A 26,898-nucleotide genomic window follows, 5' to 3' on the forward strand; every position below is an offset into this window, starting at 1 on the left:
ATAGATCACATAATTAGTTTGCGAACAAATATAACTTAATTAGTGGGGTATGTGTGCTTTTCCGTATTTAATATGGTTTTATGGCAGTATACAATAGATCACATAATTAGTTTGCGAACAAATATAACTTAATAAGTGTGGTATGTGTGCTTTTCCGTATTTAATTTGGTTTTATGACAGTATACAATAGATCAGATAATTAGTTTTCGAACAAATATAACTTAATAAGTGGGGTATGTGCGATTTTCCGTATTTAATCTGGTTTTATGGCAGCATACAATAGATCACATAATTAGTTTGTGAACAAATTTTACTTAATAAGTGGCGTACGTGTGCTTTTCCGTATTTAATCTGGTTTTATGGCAGTACACAATAGATCACATAATTAGTTTGCGAACAAATATAACTTAATAAGTGGGGTATGTGTGATTTTCCGTATTTAATCTGGTTTTATGTCAGCATACAATAGATCACATAATTAGTTTGCGAACAAATATAACTTAGTAAATGGGGTATGTGTGCTTTTCCGTATTTAGTCTGATTTTAGGGCAGTATACAATAGATCACATAATTAGTTTGAGGAGAAATATATCTTAATTAGTGGGGTATGTGTGATTTTCCGTATTTAATCTGGTTTTATGGCAGTATACAATAGATCACATAATTAGTTTCCGAACAAATATAATTTAATTAGTGGGGTATGTGTGCTTTTCTGTATTTAATCTGGTTTTATGGCAGTATACAATAGATTACATAATTAGTTTTGGAACAAATATAACTTAATAAGGGGGGTATATCTGATTTTCCAAATTTAATCTGGTTTTATGGCAGTATACAATAGATCACATAATTAGTTTGCGAACAAATATAACTTGGGCACGGTTTTTCAGTAGTTGGTTAACCTAAGCTTAAACTAAGTTTGCTTAAACTCTAGTCAAATTTAAACTCCAGTTAAACTACTTGTCTAAAACAACTGCACTAGGCACTTTAGAAAGTTAGATTCGTATGTTGGGTAATTAACAATTAGGCACTTTATTTATGTTTAAAATTTGTATATAGGTATTTATCCTTATCACTCACAGTTTCAGGTTATAACAAAAAATGAAGTTGTTTAAATAATTGAAAATGAAATAAACTACTCAAAAACAAAATGCGCTATGGCAGGCGGGCGATTCGTTTGATCACGGCGAAGATTTTTTACGAGGCGAGATCGAGGGCAGTTTTAACTAAACTAAACTCAATTGAGAGTGAGCGCGGTGGTGGTTGGCAAGCCACGGCTGAGCTGCACTGCTTGCGCTTGGCCGCACTGGCCGGGTGTTGCCAGACGGAGGGGGCGGACTTAGTCCGAAAATTGGATCATGTCTTCAACATGCTCCCCCCCCGCCCGACGCGTTGACGGGTTAAGGGCGGCGTCAACTCTGTCCAAGGCTGCTCGTGCCTCGGCTACTAATTGTCGTATTTTTTTTTCTTTTTGACGAGCCGATTGGCTTTGTACCGCGCTCTGGCGGTTTTCCGTGCGGGCTCGTGGGGTTGCCCTGTCTCTTCGGCGGCTGTCGTTGTCCGCATGGTTGTTCGGTCGAGCCCGGTGGAGCAAAGTGTGGTGGCCGAGTGAGCATTTTCGGCAGCTGCTTGAGGAGTCGCACGCCCCTGTGGAGTGTGAGATTGCGAGGCAGTTGAGGCAGTGCCGGTGGGTTTTGGCACATTGGTATCTCTCCTCGGGTTGCATCGCTAAAAAGGCCCGGCACTGTCTCAACACATGCCGTTGACCACAGAGGCGACACTTTGGTCCCTCGGTTGTTCTGCGGGTCCTGTAAAGACAAGAAAAGAGAAAAAATATTCGTATTTTTTAGGCATGGGTGAGGGTAGCTTATATATCTTTTTCAGATTGCTAGGGTCATAAACAGAGGGTACCAGAGGTAGGGTTGGCATTACTAGGCAGTTGGTAGCACGCACAGTTTGGCAATATTTCGGGTTATTAGTCCGTTTTGTGTTTTGAGTTCCACAACTCGAACATGGTTATCCGATCCAGGGTGTAAAGTGATTACCCGTCCCAAACGCCATTCGTTCGGGGGTAGTAAATCATCCTTTACCACGACTAAATCTCCAACTTGAATATTGCGTTGAGGGCATTTCCATTTGTACCGCTTATGCAGCTCCTTGAGATACTCGTTCTTCCATCGTGTGCTGAATTGGTGGTGAAGCACTTTCAGTTTCTGCCATTTGTTGACCAAGGTGAGATGCTCTGCAGTTGGCTCCGGTAACGACAAGAGCGGCGCGCCACGTAGGAAATGCCCTGGGGTTAGGACTAGGGGATCCATTGGATCTTCGGACATAGGGGAGAGCGGTCGGGAGTTGAGGACCGCCTCTATGCGTACTAAGAGGGTAGTAAGCTCTTCGAAGGAGAACTTCTGGTTTCCTGCTACTTTCGTAAAGTGTGTCTTGAAACTTTTCACGGCCGCTTCCCATAGCCCACCCATGTGTGGAGCGTATGGTGGGATGAATTTCCATGAGAATCCGTGAGTTGCATATTTTTCTGCGACGTCTGTAGCGACTTCCTTGAGAAATGTGGTGAATTCCCTTTGAAATACGCGTTGTGCGCCGACGAACGTCTTTCCGTTGTCAGAAAATATCTGATGGGGTAGGCCACGGCGACCAGTGAATCGGGCAAAGGCTGCGTTGAAGGCGTTGGTGGTGAGGTTAGAACACACTTCTAAATGAACAGCCTTTGTGGAAAAACAGACGAACACACAAACGTAAGCTTTCACATACGAACCTCTGCGAAATGGAGAAGTTTTTACCATAAATGGTCCAGCAAAATCGACTCCTGTTGTATGAAAGGGTAGAGAATATGTTGACCTCTCGGGTGGCAAGGCTGCCATTATCTGCGTTTTCATCTGCTGTTTATAGATGGTGCAGGTTTTGCAGTGGAAGACGAGCTTTTTGACCTTTTGCTTCAAACGTGGAATGTAGTACTGTTGCTGTACCATTCGGATCATCAGCTGTTTGTCGGCGTGCAGCAGGTGCGAATGGAGGAAGTCTAACAGAAGAGAACAAAGTCGAGAGTTTTCGGGTATGATAATTGGGTGCCGCTCATTAAAGCTATAGGTGGCATATGCTAATCTTCCAGAAACTCGCATGATTCCTGAGTCATCTAGCATGGGGTTTAATGTCAGAAGGGTGTTCTTTTTGGGTAAGGGTCCTGACGTTTGAAGCAGCTCTATCGTGTCTCCGTAATGATTCCGTTGAGTTTGAATGATGACTTTGATTTTGGCATCATTCACTTCGGCGTGGGTGAGGTTAAGCGTGGCTGGAACTTCTAGTTTTCTTGCTCTTCGGATAAACCGCAACATATAGGCCACGACTCTAAGTGCTCGAGAAAACGACGAAAACCGGTCGAGTATGTCTATATTTTCTTCCTGCAGGGTGTGGAATACGTCCACATGTCGTTGTTCGGGGGGAGTTGGGTGATGAGAAATATCCTTTGGCCACGAAGTTGATGGGTTGATAAGCCAATTAGGTCCTTCCCACCATAATGGACATTGGACTAAATCCTGAGGCTTGCAACCTCGAGTGCCCAAATCCGCTGGGTTATCCTTACTGGAAACGTGCCTCCAAGTGGCATTGTCGACGTTCTTAAGAATTTCAGCGGTTCTGTTGGCGACATACGTTTTCCAGGTATGGGGTGGTTTTTCTAACCAGGCCAGTACGATGGCAGAATCGCACCAGAGAATGAGTTCGTGTTGGGGTAGATTCAGCTCACTTCGCAGCTGTTTCACTAACTTGGAGAGTAAAACTGCTCCACAGAGTTCCAACCGTGGAAGACTCACGGTTTGGAGGGGTGCTACTTTGCTTTTAGCAGCTAGCAAATGGGATGAAAAACTATTTTCATGGGTTTGTACTCGTAAATATATACAGGCACAAAATGCTTTTTCTGAAGCATCTGAGAATCCATGCAGCTGGATTAGTTTATCGGGGGAATACTGTACCCACCTAGGGATTTTAATGTCTCTGATATGAGGTAAATTTTCATAAATTGAGGTCCATTTTTGGAGAGCTCCGGGCTTCACGTCTTCGTCCCAATCCGTTCCTTCCATCCAGAGTTGTTGCAGCAACATTTTGGCAAGAATCATTATTGGTGAAAGCCATCCTGCGGGGTCAAACAGTTTTGCAACTGCTGATAAAATCTGCCTTTTTGTAGTCGTGTTTTCTGCTGATGGTGGATCATACGTGTAGGTGAAGGTGTCGGTTAGCGCGTTCCACTGAATTCCAAGGGTTTTTGTGGAACTCGAATCATGGAATTTAAGGAAGTCGACGTCTAGCAAATCAGGGTCGGGAACGGGTTTTAAAATTTCAGGGTGATTTGCCGACATCTTCTTCAAAGGGAACCCTGCCGATTTTAAGGCTTCGATAACTTGAGTCATAGAGTTCAAAGTGGACTGTATATTATGACCGCCTGACAAAATATCGTCAACATATGTTTCGTTTAATAAAATGTTTTTAGCGAGCGGATATTCGTCTTGACAATCGTGGGCGAGTTGGTGTAGGGTTCGAATCGCCAAATATGGCGCGCAATTTACACCAAAGGTAACTGTTTTTAGTCGAAAATCTTGTATCGGCAGAGTTGGGTGTTTTCGAAAAACGACTCGATGAAAATCTTTATCTTCTTCATGGATGAGTATTTGGCGATACATTTTCTCAATATCGCCGTTGAAAACAAACTTATAAAGTCGCCATTTAAGTATGACGAGCATTAAGTCATTTTGTAGAATGGGGCCTGTATGAAGCACGTCGTTCAACGAGTTGCCAGAATGCGACATTTTTGATGCGTTGAAGACGACTCGCACTTTTGTGGTTTTGCTGTCGGGTTTTATGACAGCATGATGGGGTAGATAAAATGATAGATATTTACCATCTCTAATTATCTCTTGTTGGGAGGCGGGTTCCATGTGATCCATGGTTAAATATTCATTAAGGACTTCAAAATATTTGTCTCTTAATTCGGGTTTTCTTTCGAGGGTTCGTTCGATGCTGATATACTGCTGTTGTGCCGCGGGTCGTGAATGACCGAGTGCCAGATTGGCTGGAAATTCCGATTTGAAGGGTAGTTTGACTCTGTAGCGTCCATCTTCCTCACGAATTGTGGTTGTCCGGTAGAGTGTTTCACAGTATTCATCATCTGCTGATCGTTGTTGGGTTTGGTGAACTTCTTCCTGTTCCCAAAATTGTTTCAAAAGTTGATTGATGGGGTCATCGGTGCATTCCGTGACATGAGTGCTGAAGGTTGATACCTTTTCAGCTACAGGGCCGCTTAATATCCATCCGAATATTGTGTTTTGGGCAAGTAATGTTCCACTCACATTTCGTAGGAGCCCTTCGGTGAGGATTTGCGGGGTGATATCGCTGCCGATTACCACATCGATTTTTGATGGTATCGAATACTGCGGATCGGCTAACGGTAAATGGGACAGTTCTTCGAGATCGATGCTTGAAACTCTGACTGTGGGCAAGAACTTCGTTAGTTTGGGCAAAATTATTGCTTGTGCGTCTATCATTTGGGTTAAGTCTGCTGAACAGAATGTTATCTGGCAGACTTTATTGGCATTTTTCACAACCGTTCCACCCATTCCAGATATCTGGTGGAGAGACTCTTTTGTGGGTAGACCAAGAACCTTTTGTATACGGGATGATACAAAGGTTTTTTGTGAACCTTGGTCTATTAGGGCACGAATTTTATGAAATTCGCCAGCAAAGTATACTGATACTATTGCTGTGGGTAGTAGGGTGGTTCCATGATTACTCGAGAAGAGTGAAGAAACCGGGTTTTTGTCTTGAGACTGTTGGGAGGAGGTGGCTCTTGCGGCGGCTTTCGATGTTGAGGCTCGCTCGTCGTCCGTTCTCCTATGGGTGCCGGCTTGCGCATTTTGAGCTCTGGGGCTTGGTTGTGATTGTTGGGGTTTGGGCTGCAAATGCAGTAGCGAATGATGACGCTTTTGGCAATAAACGCACGTGAAACTACTTTTACATTCGTTCTTGGGGTGTGACGTAGACAAACAGTTTTCGCAATAACTATTTTCTCTCACAAATTTGATTCGGTCTGATACCGATAAATTTCTAAACCTAACGCAAGATTTGACTGCGTGGTATTGATTGCATAATCTACACGAAGCCGTTTTATTGAACTCCGTGTGATATGCATGGGTTCTATTATTGTTAGATTGGGTCGAGTTTTGATTCACCGTTCGTGGCGTAAAACTCGAAAATTGGGGTTTCGCCTTGCCTGGTCGATAGGTACTTATTCTCTCTACTACCTCGTATCTGCTGGTCAAAAATTTATTCATATCCTCCCAAAGTGGGAGTTCTTTTCGGGAGCTGAGGGATTGTTCCCATAGTGAAAGGCTTTCACTTGGCAGCTTGGATGAGCAGAGGTAAACGAGGATTGGGTCCCAGTCCGTTGTCGGGATTCCTTGGGTGTTAAGGGTTGACATGCAGTTGTTGATTGTTGTCTGCATCTTCTGTATTTGTTCTCAGCTTTCTGCGAATATTGTGGGTAGGTTGAACAGCGTCTTCAGTTGGTTGTCGACGAGTATCCTTTTGTTCTCGTACCTAGATCTGAGCGCTTCCCAGGCAAGCTCGAAATTATTATCGCTCAGTGGGTATTGTTTTACAATAAGCCCAGCTTGTCCTTTTGTTTTCAGGCGTAGGTGGTATAATTTTTGAGCGGGTGATAATTTAGGGTGGTTTTTATAGACTGCTGTGAACATATCTCTAAAGGATGGCCAGTCTTCGTATCCACCATGAAATACTTCGGTGTCGCATGGTGGTACTTTTAAATAAAAACCGTTTGCGTCTGAATTGTTCATTGGGTGGGCGGGTATTTGTTGTTGGTTGGTGCTAGCAGTATTAAAAAGCTGTAAGGCTTCTAAAATTTCTGATTTGCATGTTTGGTACGTTTCCATGCATTTAGCGAATTTTTGCTCAACCGAGCCGCTGACCTCTGTGTAATTATCTGAGAAACTTACTTCTCGATGGGACTCTAGCACCTTTGCCCATATTTTATCAAGGTCTTCTAATTTGACCTTAAGCATACACTCTGATAAATCGGTAGCTTGGGAGGGTGACCATCTTGAGCAGTAAACCTCTACTTGGTTACCGTCATATATGAATTTCTGCAGGCATTTATCTGCAGGGGTCAATTTTTGGGTTTCGTCCGACGATTTCGGCATTATAAATTAGTTTGGTTTATTAAGAAATGGGAGCTTTTATTAAGTTGTGAAAATCGAAAAAATGTTTTGTCAAAAGGAAAAAATTTTTTTTTTTTTTTTTTTTTTTTTTTTTTTTTTTTTTTTGTTTTTAACCAGCCTAATGTACGCTTGGTTCTTTATACGGGCTTGTCTCAGCGCTTCTGAGTACAAGTAATGTGGGTATATAATAATATAAATATTATAATATTTGTGTTCACTGGGATTTTATTTTTTATTTTTTGAGACCGGCCTAATGTGTACCGGCTTTTTGCTTTGTTATATGCACTTGTCTCAGCGCGTCTGAGCACAAGTAATATGGGTATATAGTACGTATGTATGTATTTATATATATGGGTGAAATATATTTGCCGACAAACTGTGGTGTACCAACAACCTTTTGTTTGCCGTGCCAATGCACTTGATCTATTGTTAACAAAGTAAATGTATGCAATATGTGATCGATGATATTTTGTTGCTTCCTTCTATTATGTAGTTACATATGGTCATGCAATTACTTTGTTGAGGGTGGGTTTTTGGCTTATGCAAAAAGATATACAAGTGCGTGTGGGTATTATGGGTGCATATAATTGTATGTTTGTATGCAAAATTAATATTGGGTGCACCGGTAAAATAAACTTTTGGAAAAATGACAAAAATTTGGCAAAGTTTGTTGCTATGGGTTTTTTGTAAAATATATTTTATGTAATATATGTATATAAGGGTAAATTGGGCAGCGGTGAATTTCACGCTGGAAAAATGTGTAGCTCGGGTGATATTACCGAACTAAGTGGGTATATACATATATTACATATATACGTATATATTTTTATAATTACGTCGATGTTTAGCGCAACGAACTTTTTGGGCATATAGAACCGGGCAATGGATTTTCCGTTGGTACGGGAATGCAAATTTACTTGTTGAAAAATTTATATGGGTTTTTTGATGGGACTGTACCTGTTGGTAACAGTGAGTAAGCCAATGAAATATTTTGCCGTTTAGGCTTTTTGATTTGGGTTATATACCCAGGGTCCGGATCTTTAGATCGGAGGGGTATATAAATTTTGGGATTTTAGATTTGGGGTCCGTACGTTAGACGGAGGGAATATATATGGGAATATATTGGGTAACGAGAGTACTTACTCAGACATTTTTATATGAGCTGTGTGTTACTTGTGGGTTTTTGTATTGTGCTCCTCCTTGTTGGTGCAGTTAGTGTTAATGTTGTAGTGTTGATGTTTTTAAAAAAAAATTTTATTTTTTTTTTCCAAACAAACTAATTTTTATTTTCTTTTAAAATTTCTATATATGTATATATTTTGTTTAACAGATTTCAAATATTTCAATTTATTCCTTAAATTGTTGTTTTTGTTTCACACCGTGATGTAACTTTCACACCAACGCTAGTGATTTTTGCCTTTTCCAGATTTTGTGTAAATTTTTTGTTATTTCGTTGGAAACTTTCCTCCAAAAACTAACTTTTTCTTAAAAATTATATTTTTTTGTCTCTTTTATATAAAGCGTTTTTATGGTTCTTTCTTCCATCACTTTAATGTTATTCAATTTTGATTTACAATTTTTTCTCTTTTTGTAACACCTTAATGTAACCTTTTTTGTATTTATGTATGTTTTGTAATTTTGCCGTTCAAAATTTTGTCACAAACACAATGATTTTTTTTTTTTTGATGATAAAAATGTTGATTTTGTTTAAAATATTTCTGTTGCAAAATTTCACATATATATATATTTGCTTACAATTTTCTCATATGTATCGCTTTTTTATATTTCTTGTTTGTGCACTACTTTTTTGTCGAATTTTCTCAATAATTTATCTAGTGCACCTAGATGTATGTTTCGTCCACCAAACTAAACTTTTTCACCTCTTTTTGTATATGTATATTTAAATACTTCGTTTTATGTTTAAATTTAAGCACTTTGTTTTTTTTTTGTTACAGTGTCCGTACCGGCCCGCGTTTTTATTTATTTTTATGTAAAATTTCTTATTTTTTTTTTTTTCCACACCTTAATGTTTTTTCTATTTTTAATTTTGTTTTTCTTTTTCCGCTGGTTACCTTTTTTGGCACATAAGGACCATGTCTAAAACAACTGCACTAGGCACTTTAGAAAGTTAGATTCGTATGTTGGGTAATTAACAATTAGGCACTTTATTTATGTTTAAAATTTGTATATAGGTATTTATCCTTATCACTCACAGTTTCAGGTTATAACAAAAAATGAAGTTGTTTAAATAATTGAAAATGAAATAAACTACTCAAAAACAAAATGCGCTATGGCAGGCGGGCGATTCGTTTGATCACGGCGAAGATTTTTTACGAGGCGAGATCGAGGGCAGTTTTAACTAAACTAAACTCAATTGAGAGTGAGCGCGGTGGTGGTTGGCAAGCCACGGCTGAGCTGCACTGCTTGCGCTTGGCCGCACTGGCCGGGTGTTGCCAGACGGAGGGGGCGGACTTAGTCCGAAAATTGGATCATGTCTTCAACACTACTGAACAGTTTTTCAGTCACAGTTTGAGGCCGCCTCATGGGGTGCTCTTTGTGCGGCAACATTGGTACTTTTATTATCAAGATAATTTGTAGATAGGGCAACAGCTGGATTTTGTTTACCCAACAAACATGAAAAAAAAAATCTCAAGCGAAATATCTATCTAGCTCCGGAAGATATTGGATATCATATTATTTATTCTTAAGCCAGATAGTTCTGGAGTTGATATCCAACTTCATTCTCCAATCACTACCAACCTTGGAGAAATGTTTAAAAATTAAAAGCTTTCGAGTTGATCTCCGCCGTCATTAATATTTTCCAATTATTATCCTAATTTCGGTACAGTTCTCAAATGTATATTCAACACATTTCTCCAGTTGATATCCTATATTGCATATCGAGCTGAGGTGGAGATGAAAAAAATCTCCAAGGTGGTACCACCAAAACCAGCAGCTGTTTATTGTGAGAAATAAATACCTGGTTGATAGCAGTAATGATGCGTAATTAATCAAAAATAAATTATATATATTTTATTTTCGTGAAAATACTGTAGTATGGAATCTTACATTTGAGTCCAGTTAGAGAACCAAAAGTTGGGAATTAAATTTTTTCAACTTAAGTAATAGCATTTTTTGCTTTATAAAAAATTCTCTCTTTTTCTGAGTACGCTATGATTCTCGAGTTGAGCGACTGTTTCGAAACAACCCTTGAGATTTTAGAAGTATGCTTAGTTATCAACATGAGCTCTAACGGTATTCAAGCCCAAATGTTTGTTGGGTATATTCGACGCCATTTCCAACGAACGCAAATAACTGATAGGTTAACTAGAGTATAACCCTAGCAGATCGGCCGCTTAAGCTTAGCTTAAACTTCAGTTAAAGTATACTGAAAAACTGCAGAGTAAGCTTAAGCGTAGTTTAACTGATAAACTGAGTTGAACTTGTTCTGAAAACCAGGCGTTAATAATTTAACTTAAAAACAAAATGTATTTTTTTAATTCGAAAAAACTGTATTGTACTATTCACGTACGCGTGCCTTTCAGGTTTTCAGCTCATTTAGTTATTTTTTGAACTTGATAAGCAGGATAACGTAAATAGCCCATATATTTTATTTTCTCCTTGCGTTTGGATGTTTGGATGTTTAGATATTTGGATGTCCCGTCGTTTGTCTTTGTTACTCAATCACGGAAGAACGGCTGGACGGATTTGGATCAAATTTGGCACGCATATGGCCAATAGTCTAGAAGAATCTACTAGCTATATTTTTTTTGGAAAAGGGTCGGTCCCCGCCTCCTAGCTATAATTTAATTATTATATTTTCTCGTCTTTGTGACTGAATCACGCGAGAATGGTTACACGGATTTTGATGAAAATTGGGACACAGATAGTCTGATGGCTAAAAATTTTTTGAAAATAGAAAGGGGATGGGGTGGACGACTCGAACAATTACTTTTTATTAATTTTTACACATTATGACCTTAAGCATACTGACCTTCCCCAATATTACAAACTTAATGGGTCAGGGCTTACAAAGTGAGCAGTGACACCCTCCGCCCCAGCCAGCCCCCCCCCCCCTTCCTCTGGTTGAAAATCTATAAATTGTTTGACTCGAAATAAATTTTTACCTAAATCAATAATTTTTGGTATCTGGATCATACAGAACGAGATCTAACCATTGGAAAAACGATCAGTGATGCTCTCCTTCTCCTCCCCCATCCACCCTCCTTCAATTGTTTTTATTAACACGCTTTTATTAGCTTTATCTGTATGTTAGTTTGTAACTCTTAATTCGTTTCAACTCACCTGTTGCCTTATTAACATGCTTTTATAATTAGCGTCACCTTATTTGCTCGGGACCCTTCCAGGATCATTTCTGCATGATTTTCGGGATTCGTCGGGGTCATTTCCGGACTTTTTCGGGATCCCGTCAGGGTCATTTCGGGGATTTTTTCGGGATCCATCCGGGATCCCGTCAGGGTAATTTCGGGACTTTTTCTGCACTCTGTCAGGGTCATTTCGGGACTCTTACGGGATCATTTCTAGATGGTTTTCGGGATCCCGTCAGGGTCGTTTCGGGACTTTTTCGGAACTATTTCGGGATCACTTTGGGACCTTTCCGGGATAATTTCTGGATAATTTTCGGGATCCGTCCGGGATCCCGTCAGGTTTATTTTGGGACATTTTCGGGACTATTCCGGGATCATTTGGGGATCCATCGGCATCATTTCTGAATGGTTTTTCCGGATCCGTCCGGGATCCCGTCAGGGTCATTTCAAGATTATTTGGAGATCATTTGCGGAACCTTCAGCGATCAATTCTGGATGGCTTTCGGGATCCGTCCTCGATCCAGTCTAGGTGATTTCGGGACTTTTTCAGGAACATTTTAGGACCCTTCCGAAATCATTTCTGGATAGTTTTCGGCATCCGTCCGCGATCCAGTCTAGGTGATTTCGGGACTTTTTCAGGAACATTTTAGGACCCTTCCGAAATCATGTCTGGATAGTTTTCGGCATCCGTCCGGGATTCCGTCGGGGTCATTTCGGGACTTTTTCTGGACTAAGTCAGGTTCATTTCGGGACTCTTACGGGATCATTTCTACATGGTTTTCGGGATCCGGTCATGGTAATTTCGGGACTATTTTGGGATCATTTGGGGACCCTTCCGACATCATTTTTGAATGGTTTTCGGGATCCCGTCAGGGCAATATCGGGATCATTTGGGGCCCTTCCAAAATAATTTCTGAATGCTTTCCGGAATCCGTTCGGGATCCCGTCAGGGTCATTTCGGATCTTTTTCGGGATGATTTGCGGGGCTTTCAGAATTAAATTCTGGATGGTTTTCGGGATCCACCCGGGATACCGTCTCGGTGATTTCGGGTCTGTCTGTCTGGGTAATATCGGGACTTTCGGGATCATTTGGGGACCCTTCCGGAAAAATTTCTGGATTGTTTCCGGGATCAGTCCGGGATCCTGTCTGGGTAATATCGGAACTTTCGGGATCATTTGGGGACCCTTCCGGAAACATTTCTAGATTGTTTCCGGGATCCCGTCAGGGTAATTTCGGTACTTTTTCTGCACTCTGTCAGGCTCATTTCGGGACTCTTACGGGATCATTTCTAGATGGTTTTCGGGATCCCGTCAGGGTCATTTCGGGACTTTTTCGGAACTATTTCGGGATCACTTTGGGACCTTTCCGGGATAATTTCTGGATAGTTTTCGGGATCCGTCCGGGATCCCGTCAGGTTTATTTTGGGACATTTTCGGGACTGTTCCGGGATCATTTGGGGATCCATCGGCATAAATTTCTGAATGGTTTTTCCGGATCCGTCCAGGATCCCGTCAGGGTCATTTCAAGATTATTTGGGGATCATTTGCGGAACCTTCAGCGATCAATTCTGGATGGCTTTCGGGATCCGTCCGCGATCCAGTCTAGGTGATTTCGGGACTTTTTCAGGAACATTTTAGGACCCCTCCGAAATCATTTCTGGATAGTTTTCGGCATTCGTCCGGGATTCCGTCGGGGTCATTTCGGGACTTTTTCTGGACTATGTCAGGTTCATTTCGGGACTCTTACGGGATCATTTCTAGATGGTTTTCGGGATCCCGTCATGGTCATTTCGGGACTATTTTGGGATCATTTGGGGACCCTTCCGACATCATTTTTGAATGGTTTTCGGGATCCCGTCAGGGTAATTTCGGGATCATTTGGGGCCCTTCCAGAATAATTTCTGAATACTTTCCGGGATCCGTTCGGGATCCCGTCAGCGTAATTTCGGATCTTTTTCGGGATGATTTGCGGGGCTTTCAGAATTAAATTCTGGATGGTTTTCGGGATCCACTCGGGATACCGTCTCGGTGATTTCGGGTCTGCCTGTCTGGGTAATATCGGGACTTTCGGGATCATTTGGGGACCCTTCCGGAAAAATTTCTGGATTGTTTCCGGGATCAGTCCGGGATCCTGTCTGGGTAATATCGGAACTTTCGGGATCATTTGGGGACCCTTCCGGAAACATTTCTGGATTGTTTCCGGGATCTGTACTATTTTCATCTAAAAAATTCTCTTTCATTTTAGCTGATTGTAGTTTCGCTCCTTTGTTTTATGAATAGTAATTCCTTCACCCCTGTCATATCAATTAATTTAACTCAAAAGCAAAATGTATTTTTTTAATTCCAAAAAATTGTATTGTACTATTCACGTAAGCGTGCCTTTCAGGTTATCAGCTCTTTTAGTTATTTTTTTTTTACTCTATTACAAAAATAAAATACATTAGACAAAAATAATTTTTAATCAGGCTAACGTGAATAGCCCATATATTTTATTTTCTCCTTGCGGACGGGGCCGCGGGTAAAAGCTTTAATCATATTTATGACTTATGGCGCTCCAAGTATTTTTGACTATTTAAGGGCTTTTGACTAATCAAATAAAACTTAGCGAATTTTATTAACACTTTTGAATAACAACAAAGATTCTACGTAAGTCAATAGGAAATATATTTTGTTTACAAATTTTTGTTTGTTTGTTAATGAAGAAAGTGTTTACACACTGACATATGGCTTTATAACAATAGTTTAATTAGTTAAAAAAAAGTAAGGAAGGCTAAGTTCGGGTGTAACCGGACATTACATACAGCTTTGGAGACAAAATAAGGGAAAATCACCATTTAGGAAAATGAACCTAGGGTAACCCTGGAATGTGTTTGCATGACATGTGTATCAAATGAAAGGTGTTAATAAGTACTTTTAAAGGGAATGGTCCTTAGTTCTATAGGTGGACGCCTTCTCGAGATATCGCCATAAAGGTGGACCGGGGGTGACTCTAGAATGTGTTTGTACGATATGGAAATCAAATGAAAGGTATTAATGAGTATTTTAAAAGGGAGTAGGCCTCAGTTCTATAGGTCGACGCCTTTTCGCGATATCGCCCTAAAGGTGGACCAGGGGTGACTCTAGAATGTGTTTGTACGATACGGGAATCAAATGAAAGGTGTTAATGAGTATTTTAAAAGGGAGTGGGCCTCAGTTCTATAGGTTGACGCCTTTTAGAGATATCGCCATACAGGTGGACCAGGGGTGTCTCTAGAATGTGTTTGTACGATATGGGTATCAAATCACACCTATTCTGCATTTCGATTACGCTCCCGTTCTACGCTCCGCTTTAATCGAAGTTGGGTATTCTGCGTTCCGACTTAATCGTAACGAGAAGAGGAAGAGCAAATGATTTTTCGAAATCAGCTGTTTGTACGGAATGTGTAAACATTGGAACAAAATAAATTAAAGAAAATTTGTAAAAAACACTGAAAAACGTTTATATTTTATTATTCACGCCATTTTGTACAAAAACAAGCAATAGAATATATTGCAGCAGTGTTATATTTTTTTAAGTGAAGTGCTTTTATAATTGTAAGTGTGCTTTTGTCGTACTTTTGGCCAATTCCCTGTCGTGGCCTCCAAGTTTTGTTAAAACGGATTCCTGCACGAATATAGTTGACATTTTTGAATTTTATGGAGGCTAATTTCATTGCACTGGCCTAAAATACTTCATAAAGATTTATTTATTCTTTCCGCACGGATTGTTTACGTTTTCGGTTCACCTTTCTCTACTCCGGTAGCTTGCTTTGGCATATAACTGGACCCAACGAACAGACACAAATTATAGCTGTCTATTAAATCAATAGCCGCGGCATTATTTGTGGAGTTGGAAAGCATTGCATACGAAAATGGCCAAGCGAGAATGGAAAGGCAAATATTGCGAGATTTGTGTAATCCATTTGAGATGAGTGACGAATTGTAAGAAATTGAACTTAAAAGTTGTAAAGTTTAATGCCTTATTTTCTTATTTAGATTAAAAAAAAAACTTTCGACTTAATAAGGATGCTTTCAAGTATGTGTTAGGACTTCGACATCGACAGGTTGTTTTTGACCTGGAAACATATAAAAAAACAATCATCATCAAGCCTTTTACGTTCCTTAAAAAGTTTTACTTACATTTTTGTCCAAATTCTGTTATAAATTAATAAAAAAAATACAAAGAACATATTTTTCCGCCAACAATTTTGCAACTTAGAAAAACGGAACTACGATCGAAATGCAGAATACACAAAATCGAACGATTCGAAGTTGAATCGAAAGAGATTGGAACACACAATACCAAAATTGCCAAATCGAAAAAATTCCAATCCAAGTCGAAATGCAGACTTGGGCTGATTAATGAGGGTTTTAAATGGGAGTGACCCTCAGTTGTATATGTGAAGGCGTTTTCGAGATATCGACCAAAATGTGGACCAGGGTGACACAGAACATCATCTATCAGGTGTCGCTAATTTATTTATACATGTAATACCACGAACAGTAATCGTGCCATGATTCCAGCGGTTTTTGATTTCGTGCTGCAGAACTTTTTAATTTCCTTCTACTTAATATGGTAGGTGTCACACCCATTTTACAAAGTTTTTTCTAAAGCATATTTTGCGTCAATAAACCAATCCAATCACCATGTTTCATTCCTTTTTTCGTATTTGGTATAGAATTATGGCATTTTTTTCATTTTTCGAAATTTTCGATATCGAAAAAGTGGGCATGGCATCGTCGGGTTTCGTCCATTTTTAATACCGAGATTAAGTGAGTTCAGATAAGTATGTAAACTAAGCTTAGTAAAGATATATCGATTTTTGCTTAAGTTATCTTGTTAACGGTCGATCTATCTCGATTAGTTTATGCCATGTTACAGGGTACCGTTATGCGAACAAAATTAATATACTCTGTGAGCTCTGCACAGCTGCGTATAATAAGAGTTGATCTGAAAATGGAAATTTTTTACTGCGTAAAATGGTTAAATACCACCAGATCCGACTAGCAGTCCAATTATAAATATTTCCTCAGAGTCCAACTATAAGTTGACCTTGGATTTGGGGGATAAAACTACAGTTTCTTCGTTATCTGGAAAACATAAAAAAAGTTAAGAAAACATTAGACTGCATTTCGGGACTTCAATTAATTTAACTTAAAAACAAAATGTATTTTTTTAATTCCAAAAAATTTTATTGTGCTATTCACGTAAGCGTGCCTTTCAGGTTATCAGCTCATTTAGTATTTTTTTATACTCAGTTGGGCAGAGCTCACAGAGTATATTAACTTTGATTGGATAACGGTTGGTTGTACAGGTATAAAGGAATCGAGATAGATATAGACTTCCATATATCAAAATCATCAGTATCGAAAAAAAATTTGATTGAGCCATGTCCGTCCGTCCGTCCGTCCGTTCGTTAAGACGATAACTTGAGTAAATTTTGAGGTATCTTGATGAAATTTGGTACTGGGCACTCATCTCAGATCGCTATTTAAAATGAACGATATCGGAATATAACCACGCCCACTTTTTCGATATCGAAAATTTCGAAAAATCGAAAAAGTGCGATAATTCATTACCAAAGACGGATAAAGCGATGAACCTTGGTAGGTGAGTTGAACTTATGACGCAGAATAGAAAATTAATAAAATTTTGGACAATGGGCGTGACACCGCCCACTTTTAAAAGAAGGTAATTTAGAAGTTTTGCAAGCTGTAATTTGGCAGTCGTTGAAGATATCATGATTAAATTTGGCAGGAACGTTCCTCCTATTACTTTATGTATGCTTAATAAAAATTAGCAAAATCGGAGAACGACCACGCCCACTTTAAAAAAAAATTTTTTTTAAATCAAATTAAAAAAAAAAAGTTAATATCTTTACAGTATATAAATTGTCTCGAACAAAAATTTACCAATCCTTGTGAAATTTGGAAGGGCTTAGGTTCTAGGACGATAACAGTTTTTTGTGAAAAAGGGCGAAATCGGTTGAAGCCACGCCCAGTTTTTATACACAGTCGATCGTCTGTCCTTCCGCTCGGCCGTTAACACGATAACTTGTTCATAACTTAGTTCACGTACTGATCTGAACTCACTTTGTATTGGTATAAAAAATGGCGGAAATCGGACTATGACCACGCCCACTTTTTCAATATCGAAAATTGGGAAAAATGAAAAAATGCCATAATTCTATACCAAATACGAAAAAAGGGATGAAACATGGTTTATTGAAGTAAAATATAACTTTAGAAAAAAACTTTGTAAAATGGGTGTGACACCTACCACATTAAGTAGAAGAATTTGAAAAACTTCTGCAGGGCGAAATCAAAAGCCCTTGGAATCTTGGCAGGAATACTATTCGTGGTATTACATATATAAATAAATTAGCGGTACCCGACAGATGATACTCTCCGTCACCCTGGTCCACATTTTGATCGATATCTCGAAAACGCCTTCACATATACAACTACCACCACTCCCTTTTAAAACCATTTATTCCTTTAATTTGATACCCATATCGTACAAACACATTCTAGAGTCACCCCTAGTCCACCTATAGAACTGAGGCCCACTCCCTTTTAAAATACTCATTATCACCTTGCTTTTGATACCCATATTGTACAAACGCATTCTACAGTCAACCCTGGTTCACCTTTATAAAGATATCTCGAAAAGGCGTCCACCTATAGAACTAAGGTCCACTCCCTTTTAAAATACTCATTAACACCTTTCATTTGATACCCATATTGTACAAACGCATTCTACAGTCACACCTGGTCTGCCTTTATGGCGATATCTCGAAAAGGCGTCCACCTATAGAACTAAGGCCCATGCCCTTTTAAAATACTCATTAACACCTTTCATTTGATACTAATATAGTACAAAAAAATTCTAGAGTTAGCCCTGGTCCGCCTTTATGGCGATATCCCTAAATGGCGTCCACCTATAGAACTATGGCCCACTCCCTCATAAAATACTCTTTAATACCTTCCATTTGATACACATGTCATACAAACACATTCCAGGGTTACCCTAGGTTCATTTTCCTACATGGTGATTTTCCCTTATTTTGTCTCCATAGCTCTCAACTGAGTATGTAATGTTCGGTTACACCCAAACTTAGCCTTCCTTACTTGTTTTTACTCTATTACAAAAATAAAATACATTGACAAAAATAATTTTTAAACAGATAACTTGAGGCTAACGTGAATAACCCATATATTTTATTTTCTCCTTGCGGACGGGGCCGCGGGTAAAGGCTAGTGTATACATATAAATGGGCGCCTCAAGTAACGTTGTAAACGACAAAATATAAAATGTTGGGTAGAGCATAGATATTTTTTCTTTTTTTGTTTTCAACTTATATTAAATAATGACCGTACTGGAACTGGAATATATAAAAAAAATAAATAAAAATCGACTCCAAATTTTTTTAGTGGAACAACGTTGTATGTATTCGTTAAATTGGATGATACAACGTTCTTTCGCTATAATCAGCATCACTCTGATAGTAGATAAACCGTTGTTCCGTCTGAAAAAGCGGTCATTTACTTCATAAATTTTGTAATTTTTATTAAGGAAAAACAAACATAACATATCCAGTTACAGAAAAAAATATAAATAAGAAATTCAAGTTCTTTAAATCAATTGGTGGAATACATCTAAACTAAACCGTAATCACAACACTACAACGATCCTTGTAAAATTGTGCATATTCGTTTGGTAAAAAAGCTGCCATCGCTAGTAGATACTTTATCTTTTCAGGACTTATAGCTACAGGTTCATCTCGGAGCATTTTCAATTCGCTTAGCGATGCCATCGATGCTCTTTGAATTTTTGACTTCTGTAAATTGAAGAGGCACCACGCCTCTAAAAGGGATTGAGTCTTTTCTAATTTTAAAACATAGATGTGCTCATCAGAAAACTGTAGCCATCTAGCTTCCGTAATTTTACAACGTGGATTTCTTGTGAAAGCTTCCGTAAGCACGTTCAAGTTTTTAAAATCCTGTTGGCACATTTTATGAATCAAAAATGAATTTGATGGCCTGGATACAACATTGTTTTCTCTCTATAAGCGCGAAATCATGATCACATGGTAAGAAACTGTGTCCAGAGATTAAAAACATTTGGTTCACCGGTTCACCGTAGAAAAATAGTTAAGTTTGATAAGAAATTGGCAAAGAGCAACCATTGTCCAGTTATTATTTTGTCCCACACATCGGTCAGACCAGATAATAAGCTTTTTCTCTACTCCTTTTTGAATTACAGCGTGATTAGTTACTATATATTTAAGAATACATGAGCCAAATTCCGAGGAACCTCTTTTTCTATACGTTCATGCCATTTTTTTTTATCGTTGAACTACGACCATAATGACTCTCTTGACACAGAAAACTTTTTATGTGTTCAATGACGTATTTTTTTCCTTATCAACTATTTCATGCAGTCGAATATCATCTCCGCTGTTTAATTTTGTTGAATACGTGAAAAACCATTTTTTGACATACTCTTTTTTTTTTTCAATTTTTGTGAGACAAAAAATACTGCACATTTACATTACGACGCGATGTTCCTTCAGCTACTCGTCACTATTCTGTTCTACTAGCCCAAGCAGAGATTTTAGTAGTGATGATTAGCCATCGTAATTTTTTTTATAAAAATCCGTAAAGAGATGTTTGATTTCATCTGAGCAGAAAGTTTTGCAATACCAATTACATACGCAATTACACCCCTACAAAAATTGTTGGATTACGTGTTCCATTTTCTTCACGTTGGAGTACTCTAAAAATACTCCTTTGCAATGCGTTTTCGGAACACCATCAGCCGATCGTTGCTCGTTTTTTAACGACCGTGATCACGACACGATGACGATCGAACAGAGTTGCCAAAAGTAAAATATTGCATACAAATAACTGATAAAAAATTTTACTATGGCAACTCTGATAAAATGCAACCGCGCACTGGTTTTATGTATACATACTATAGTATAGAGAAATATTAGTTTCTTTAAGCGGGAGTCATTGGTGCCGTATGTCGTATCGCTGTATCCGTATCCCTAACGTAATCAGCTGTTTATCGTTACGACGGTAAGCCAAAACCCAATTGGTTGGCTACGATACGGTTACGACCTTAGCGGCACCAGAATAGGTGGCAACCCTAAATGACAACCCTACTTAAAAAAGTCCCTATTTTAATGCGGAGTGAAATACCTTTCGTTTGATACCGATATCGGCATATCTCATGCAATTTTTTTTTATTTCGAATAGGTGGCAACCCTAAATGGCAACCCTACTCACAAATGTCGCTATTGTAATGCGGAGTGAAATACCTTTCGTTTGATACCCATATCGGCATATATCATGCACCATCTTAGAAGGTGACACATTATCTCTGTGCCGTTTCATTTAAATAGGTTGAGCCGTTCCCGAGATCGTTCGGCTATACAAACATACAAATATACAAGAACTGCTCCTTTAAAGTTATAAGATAAAACACGGACACATTAAAAAATCAGCAATCGCGCTTTTATTTTTTTGGGTTTTGAAAAATTTCTAACCCTTATAATTTTTATGGCAGCCATTTGAATACCCCTTTTATACTAACGGAAGAAAAAAAACTGTGTGTGAATACCGTTAGTGAATAAAACAAGGATATCGTTGTTGAATTTGGTTTTACATTTTAATATAGGCTGCTTAGCGGAATATCACCCCCTCTCGGGTGCCATTTAAAAAACGAATATTCTCGAAACGTTTTTTATGAACGCCCCATTTAAGAACTTGATTGAAGAACATCCTATCTCAGAATTTGTTTTAAAAACGTCCTACTTCAAAAATTCACAACATTTCAACGTGATTGTGAAAACAAAATCTCAAATACATATATCGTTTTTCAATCGATTTTTCGATATACGAGGTTTTTGAGTCTAGTATTTGCCTAGGACGCTTTTATGATATACTATATGTCCTGGCATTGCACAATAGATCTGCACAAAGGTCGCAGTGCTTCCAGACCTATTAATATGTTCTGGCACCGGATTGGGGGTTTTCCGTTTGGTTGTCAAATAAATTCTGGTAACACTATGGACACATTCAGTCTATGTGAGGTCTTCATTGACCGGTCAGTTCAACCTAATCTAACCAATAGAACGAGCAACAGTGCTGACTCCAAAATTAGTGTTAGGCACTGCAATTTATTTTTTTAGTTGAATTAAGATATTAAAAGAAGTTAAACCTTTTTTTAGTGGGAGTGCATTGAAAAACTTAGAATGATCGGGATTGTCCAAAACCAGCATAATCATCATTCATCATTTATTGGCGCTTAACCGCCCAAGCGATTTTGGTCATTTCATAACAAGTCCCCCTGCTATCCCTGTTTAGCGATAACTGACGCCAATTTGTTGGCAAGAGTTGTTCTCCATTTTATTTATAAGCTTAAATTGTTTTTGCTGCTAATGCTGGTTCCCAAATAGACGAAATTCTTCACATCCGTCAACAGTGAAGTGTCTGCCAAGGTGCGAATACGACAATCTTGGACTAAGCAAGTACTTTGTCTTGTCAGGCCGACAATATCGATATCATCAAATTCAAACATTTCGGGGGCTTTTCGCACAGTAAAAGCATTTCTGTTGACCTCATGAAAGCAGTGCTCAGTCGTAACTTTGGGAAATTGTAAAGTAGGATAGTCTGATAAAGCGAGACAATTTGGGAATTACTGATTTTTGTGTCTTTAGACCATTATCTAAAACATCAATTCAATCAATTACTGTGTACTAAATACTTTGTTTACTAAAACTTAAATAATATCTGGCTGCCATGTGATGTTTATCAGTAATTCCTTTATTTATTGAACTGAAAAACAAACAAAAACAATTGCTAACAAAATGTCAATTAAGGTTTCCATTGTGTCGTGTGAATAAAAAAATAAGCAATGAAACATAAATTCAAAATTAAAGCTAAATCTATTTAACAAATTTTAAGTTTTTTATTTAATTTGCTCATTGTCTTGCAATCTTAAATAAAGAGTCTTAACGAATAGACAAATATGTTTCAATACGTTTATATCTTTTCCAAGCACGGCCGCCGAGAGAAAATCCGGGTCCGGGGGCAAAAAAATTCGGGCCCCCATACTAAACCGAACAAATTTTCAAATTCAAAATTACCATCTTTTACATATTTATATGCATTTGTATATACATGTATATTTAGGCGTATACATGTATAGGTATTATATTCAATGAATATATAGTTACGAACTTTAATTTATCTACACATTCATACAGATCAACATATGAGTAAATATTGTGACGAATACTAGCAACACTAAGGGGTACTATCATCTCTAAGCCGATACTAAGCAGTGACTCGTATGCACATCAACAAATCAATCATTATGTCTACCCATATGTCCATACGAGCAGCGGAGAAGAGACGAACAAACACATGCATATATCTTATCTGAGATGCTCCCAAAAGTAGGCAATTATAATTGTGCAAGTAGCACTCACTTGGCGGCCACCGTGGTGTGATGGTAGCGTGCTCCGCCTAACACACCGTATGCCCTGGGTTCAAACCCCGGGCAAAGCAATATCAAAATTTTAGAAATAAGGTTTTTCAATTAGAAGAAAATTTTTCTAAGCGGGTTCGCCCCTTGGCAGTGTCTGGCAAGGGCTCCGAGTGTATTTCTGCCATGAAACGCTCTCAGTGAAAACTCATCTGCCTTGCAGGTGCCGTTCGGAGTCGGCATAAAACATGTAGGTCCCGTCCGGTCAATTTGTAGGGAAAATCAAGAGGAGCACGACGCAGATTGGAAGAGAAGCTCGGCCTTAGATCTCTTCGGAGGTTATCGCGCCTTACATTTATTTTTTTTTTTTTAAGTATCACTCACATATCCACGCGCATATGAGAAGCTATAAACGTAGTAATTTTATAGTTGATAACTAACTAGTAAATTCTAGAAATGGAAGTACTTTAATAAAGGCCATTTTGCATTATTGAATAGTGGAGTTATTTATTCAACAGTTTAGTGATTCGAACGTTAGTTGAAGGTTGCAAATAAGTGGAATTTCAGTAAATTCGTTACAATATGTTTGAAGAGAAATATACATATTCTTCATAAATTTTTATTTTTTTTTGTAGAAAATAAATTATTATATTGATTGCGAGAAATATTACACTCGAAAATTCGGTGAATAGAGGTGTGAAAACTAATAAAAAAATAAGTACAGTTTATTACTTATAGAGTTTTATTTAAATATTACATTAATTGTATGAAATAAATTTCTTTAAATTGCAATACAAATATTTTTTGTAGTAATTTGGTATATTAAAAGAGTTTAATTAACACAAGTGGGCTTTCCTGGCCTTAGCAGCTGTGAAATTATCTATGATAGTGTCAAAACCCAACTGTCTCGCTGTAAGTGCTTCAATACAGACCATGCGAAGTCCTGTAAGGCGTTCTTGAGTTGAACACGATCGATGGAAGTTCTTTATACTTGCAAGAACACTGAATTAACGTTCAGGTATGGCGCAAAAAATACATAGAGCTACACAAATGTTAGGAAAAATTGTAGCTAGATTTAGAGCGCAGACAGCATTCAACAATTCAAATGGTGACAGAAATTTGCTGAGTAAATGTGCTTCAAGTGGATCATTTCATCTCCTAAACTCTCGGAAACGTCTGAAATGTATTTGCTGACAAATTGAACGGCATTTTCTCGTATTGAAACCTCATCAATGTATCCAAATTGCCACAAAAAAGAGAAGGTGCTCTTTAAATTTTTCATGACAGCAAATCGTTCGGTAATACCTGCAATAACCGAATCAACTATCACCAAAAGGTGTTGTTTTTGAAATCAGTATCGTGATCAACGTTGATCGTCTCATTCTCTTCACATTCATAAAAATATCTGTTGCGTTTCCTTTTTCGAACGTCAGGAAACTTTGGTGAGATTCCCAATCCAGTGGCGACTGTTTTTTGCATTCGCATAAAATGTTTTCCCATTGATTTCTGATCAGTCTTAAATCAGAGATCAAACTTTCTAAGTCTATAACTTAGATATCAGTCGTAGTATCCCTGGCCTGCAGAATAATGTTTCTTTCATTAATAGTTGCCAAAATTTTGAGCCAAATGGTGGATAACAAAATACATTCAAACTTGCTGATGTATTGAAGAACACCAACAACATCTGATGCGGGGTACAGACACGTTAAGAGATCTACAAAATTTGTTGAAATTTAAAATGACTGCTATCTACGAAAGGTGATTAAAGGTGTGGTTTGTTTGTTTTCTGTAAGCAAAAAGCTTGGATAGCATTTTGAAATTCCTGGGCCCCTCTAAAGCTCGGGGTAAACTACCCCCTCAGCCCCCTCTCTGGGCGGGCCTGTATCCAAGTAAATTCTTTTGTGCGCATGAAATTTGGAGTATTAATTTTTCGTATAAAAGCACGGTTGGTGTCAAGCCTTTTACAGTTATATATTCAACTTAGATTAACGTTGTCTCTAAATAGAAATGAGAGCTCTTACGACTTTACTAGCCGCCCTAGTAGCTTTGGTGCTGATTGTGAACGAGGTTTCATCTAACCGTGATCGCCAAAGTGACCTTGCAAATGATCCTTCTGAACGTGGTAATTACCATAATCAACTACGAGATGGTCCTGCTGCTGCTATTGTAGCGGACCGTGAATTTGGCGCTGCACACTTTAGAGGTGGTGGTGGAATAACTAAATGTTTTGGTGGTACAGATGGTAAAGGTGGTGGTACAGATGGCGGTAAAGACGGTGATAAAGATGGTGGTAAAGGAGGTGGTAAAGATGATTTTATAGGTGGCGGTAAAGGTGGTGGTAAAGGTGGTGGTAAAGCTGTAGAAAAGGTTGCTGCTAAAGTTGCAAAAAAGGTTGCTGCTAAATGTGCACATGCTTTATGTGGAATGCTTATGGAATCTATAACAGAATAGGGGGAATCGTAACGTATAGTCAATAATGTCGCATAGAGCCAAACGATTTTGGAAAATTCCACCTTCTTTATAAGTACTTCGTACAAAAGAAATTACGAAATTATGCAATAATAAAATATGTAGTGAGGTGTAGAATACGAGTAATAATGTTCTTATAAAAAATTAGTTGGTGCGTGTACTTTTGTACGCGCGTGAGAAGTTATACATCTTTGTTATTATTAAAAAATAAATTTAAATTGTATTCAATCAATTAATTACAATGAAATAATAAAAGAACTGAAAAAAATATTTGTTGTTGTTGTTGTTGTAGCGATAAGGATACTCCCCGAAGGCCTTGGGGAGTGTTATCGATGTTGATGGTCCTTTGCCGAATGCATATCCAGTACGTACCTGTACCCAGCAACATGCAGCCTTCTAGGCCATACCGCCTCATAAAGAAATAAATATTTATTTTCTTACATCTGCATAAATTCGCAAATTAATCGAATGTTATTATTTTTAAATTATGTATATCCACCGCCTAGCATCTTCCGGTAATGACTGAATATGAACTTCAGTTGTCAGTGGCTTATGATAAAAAACGGCAAACTATATATGTGACCCGGTCTATGAAAAGGTGGCTTATGACTCAAAAAAGAAATTGCGAGAAACAGCTGTTTAAGATAAACAATGCATTTCTTCAGGACGTTTGTGCTCTTCTTTTTTTTGAGGCATAAGCCACCTTTTCATAGACCGGGTCACATATAATGCTTCTATGCATTCCACTTCACTTCTTGATGAAGTACTGTGTGAGATTACTGCCCTAATCGCCGCCTGACTATCAATATACATATATCTTGACACGACTGCAGCTTAAGCAAGCTTCCTCCGAAATTTCTGTTGCTCTCTTCACGGCTTTTAATTTCGTCTGAAATACGGTGCAGTAATCTGTCAGCCCCTATGATCTACTTTTTTCCGGATAGACACAATAAACAGCAGACCCGATCTGTTTTAATAATTTGGAATCATCCATATATGTACATGTGTATGATATTTCTGCACCCGGCACCAACCCTCAGGCTCCACTGTGGCCCCAATATCTCTTTCGAAGGCTCAGGCACGAGGCCATATATTCCGTTTGCCAGATATAAGATGGCGCTATACTGCTATGGCTATAAGGCCTGCACTATAGTTGCCCCGATGCCTTAAGCCTTGTTGCAGTTGCTAACGCTATGTTTGTGGCCATTGAGTCGGCAGGCGGGGTGTGTAGAATGATATGCACTGCTGCCGTCGGAATAGTTTTTGGGGTTCCCATTATGCTAATCATTGATACTCTGCATACCCCTAAAATTGTTGGTATACGCACTTTTTCGTGTGAATGTCT

The 26,898-nt window shown here is 38.5% G+C and overlaps 1 protein-coding gene across 1 annotated transcript; it reads left to right on the forward strand.

Annotated features, from left to right (window-relative positions):
• The first annotated feature begins 21 nt into the window (after positions 1-21).
• On the forward strand, positions 22-25,701 carry LOC137251715 (uncharacterized). Its single transcript, XM_067786908.1, has 2 exons — positions 22-47; positions 25,090-25,701. Exon 2 carries the CDS (start codon positions 25,092-25,094, stop codon positions 25,533-25,535), a length of 444 nt encoding a protein of 147 aa, XP_067643009.1. The 5' UTR covers positions 22-47; positions 25,090-25,091; the 3' UTR covers positions 25,536-25,701.
• The last annotated feature ends 1,197 nt before the right edge of the window (positions 25,702-26,898 follow it).

The sequence above is a fragment of the Eurosta solidaginis genome, chromosome 1, assembly GCF_040869045.1.
Source record: "Eurosta solidaginis isolate ZX-2024a chromosome 1, ASM4086904v1, whole genome shotgun sequence".
Lineage (NCBI taxonomy): Eukaryota > Metazoa > Arthropoda > Insecta > Diptera > Tephritidae > Eurosta > Eurosta solidaginis.

Excerpts from the sequence above, each read along its gene's own strand:
- LOC137251715 (XM_067786908.1), top strand. The coding sequence starts at position 25,092 with ATGAGAGCTCTTACGACTTTACTAGCCGCCCTAGTAGCTTTGGTGCTG.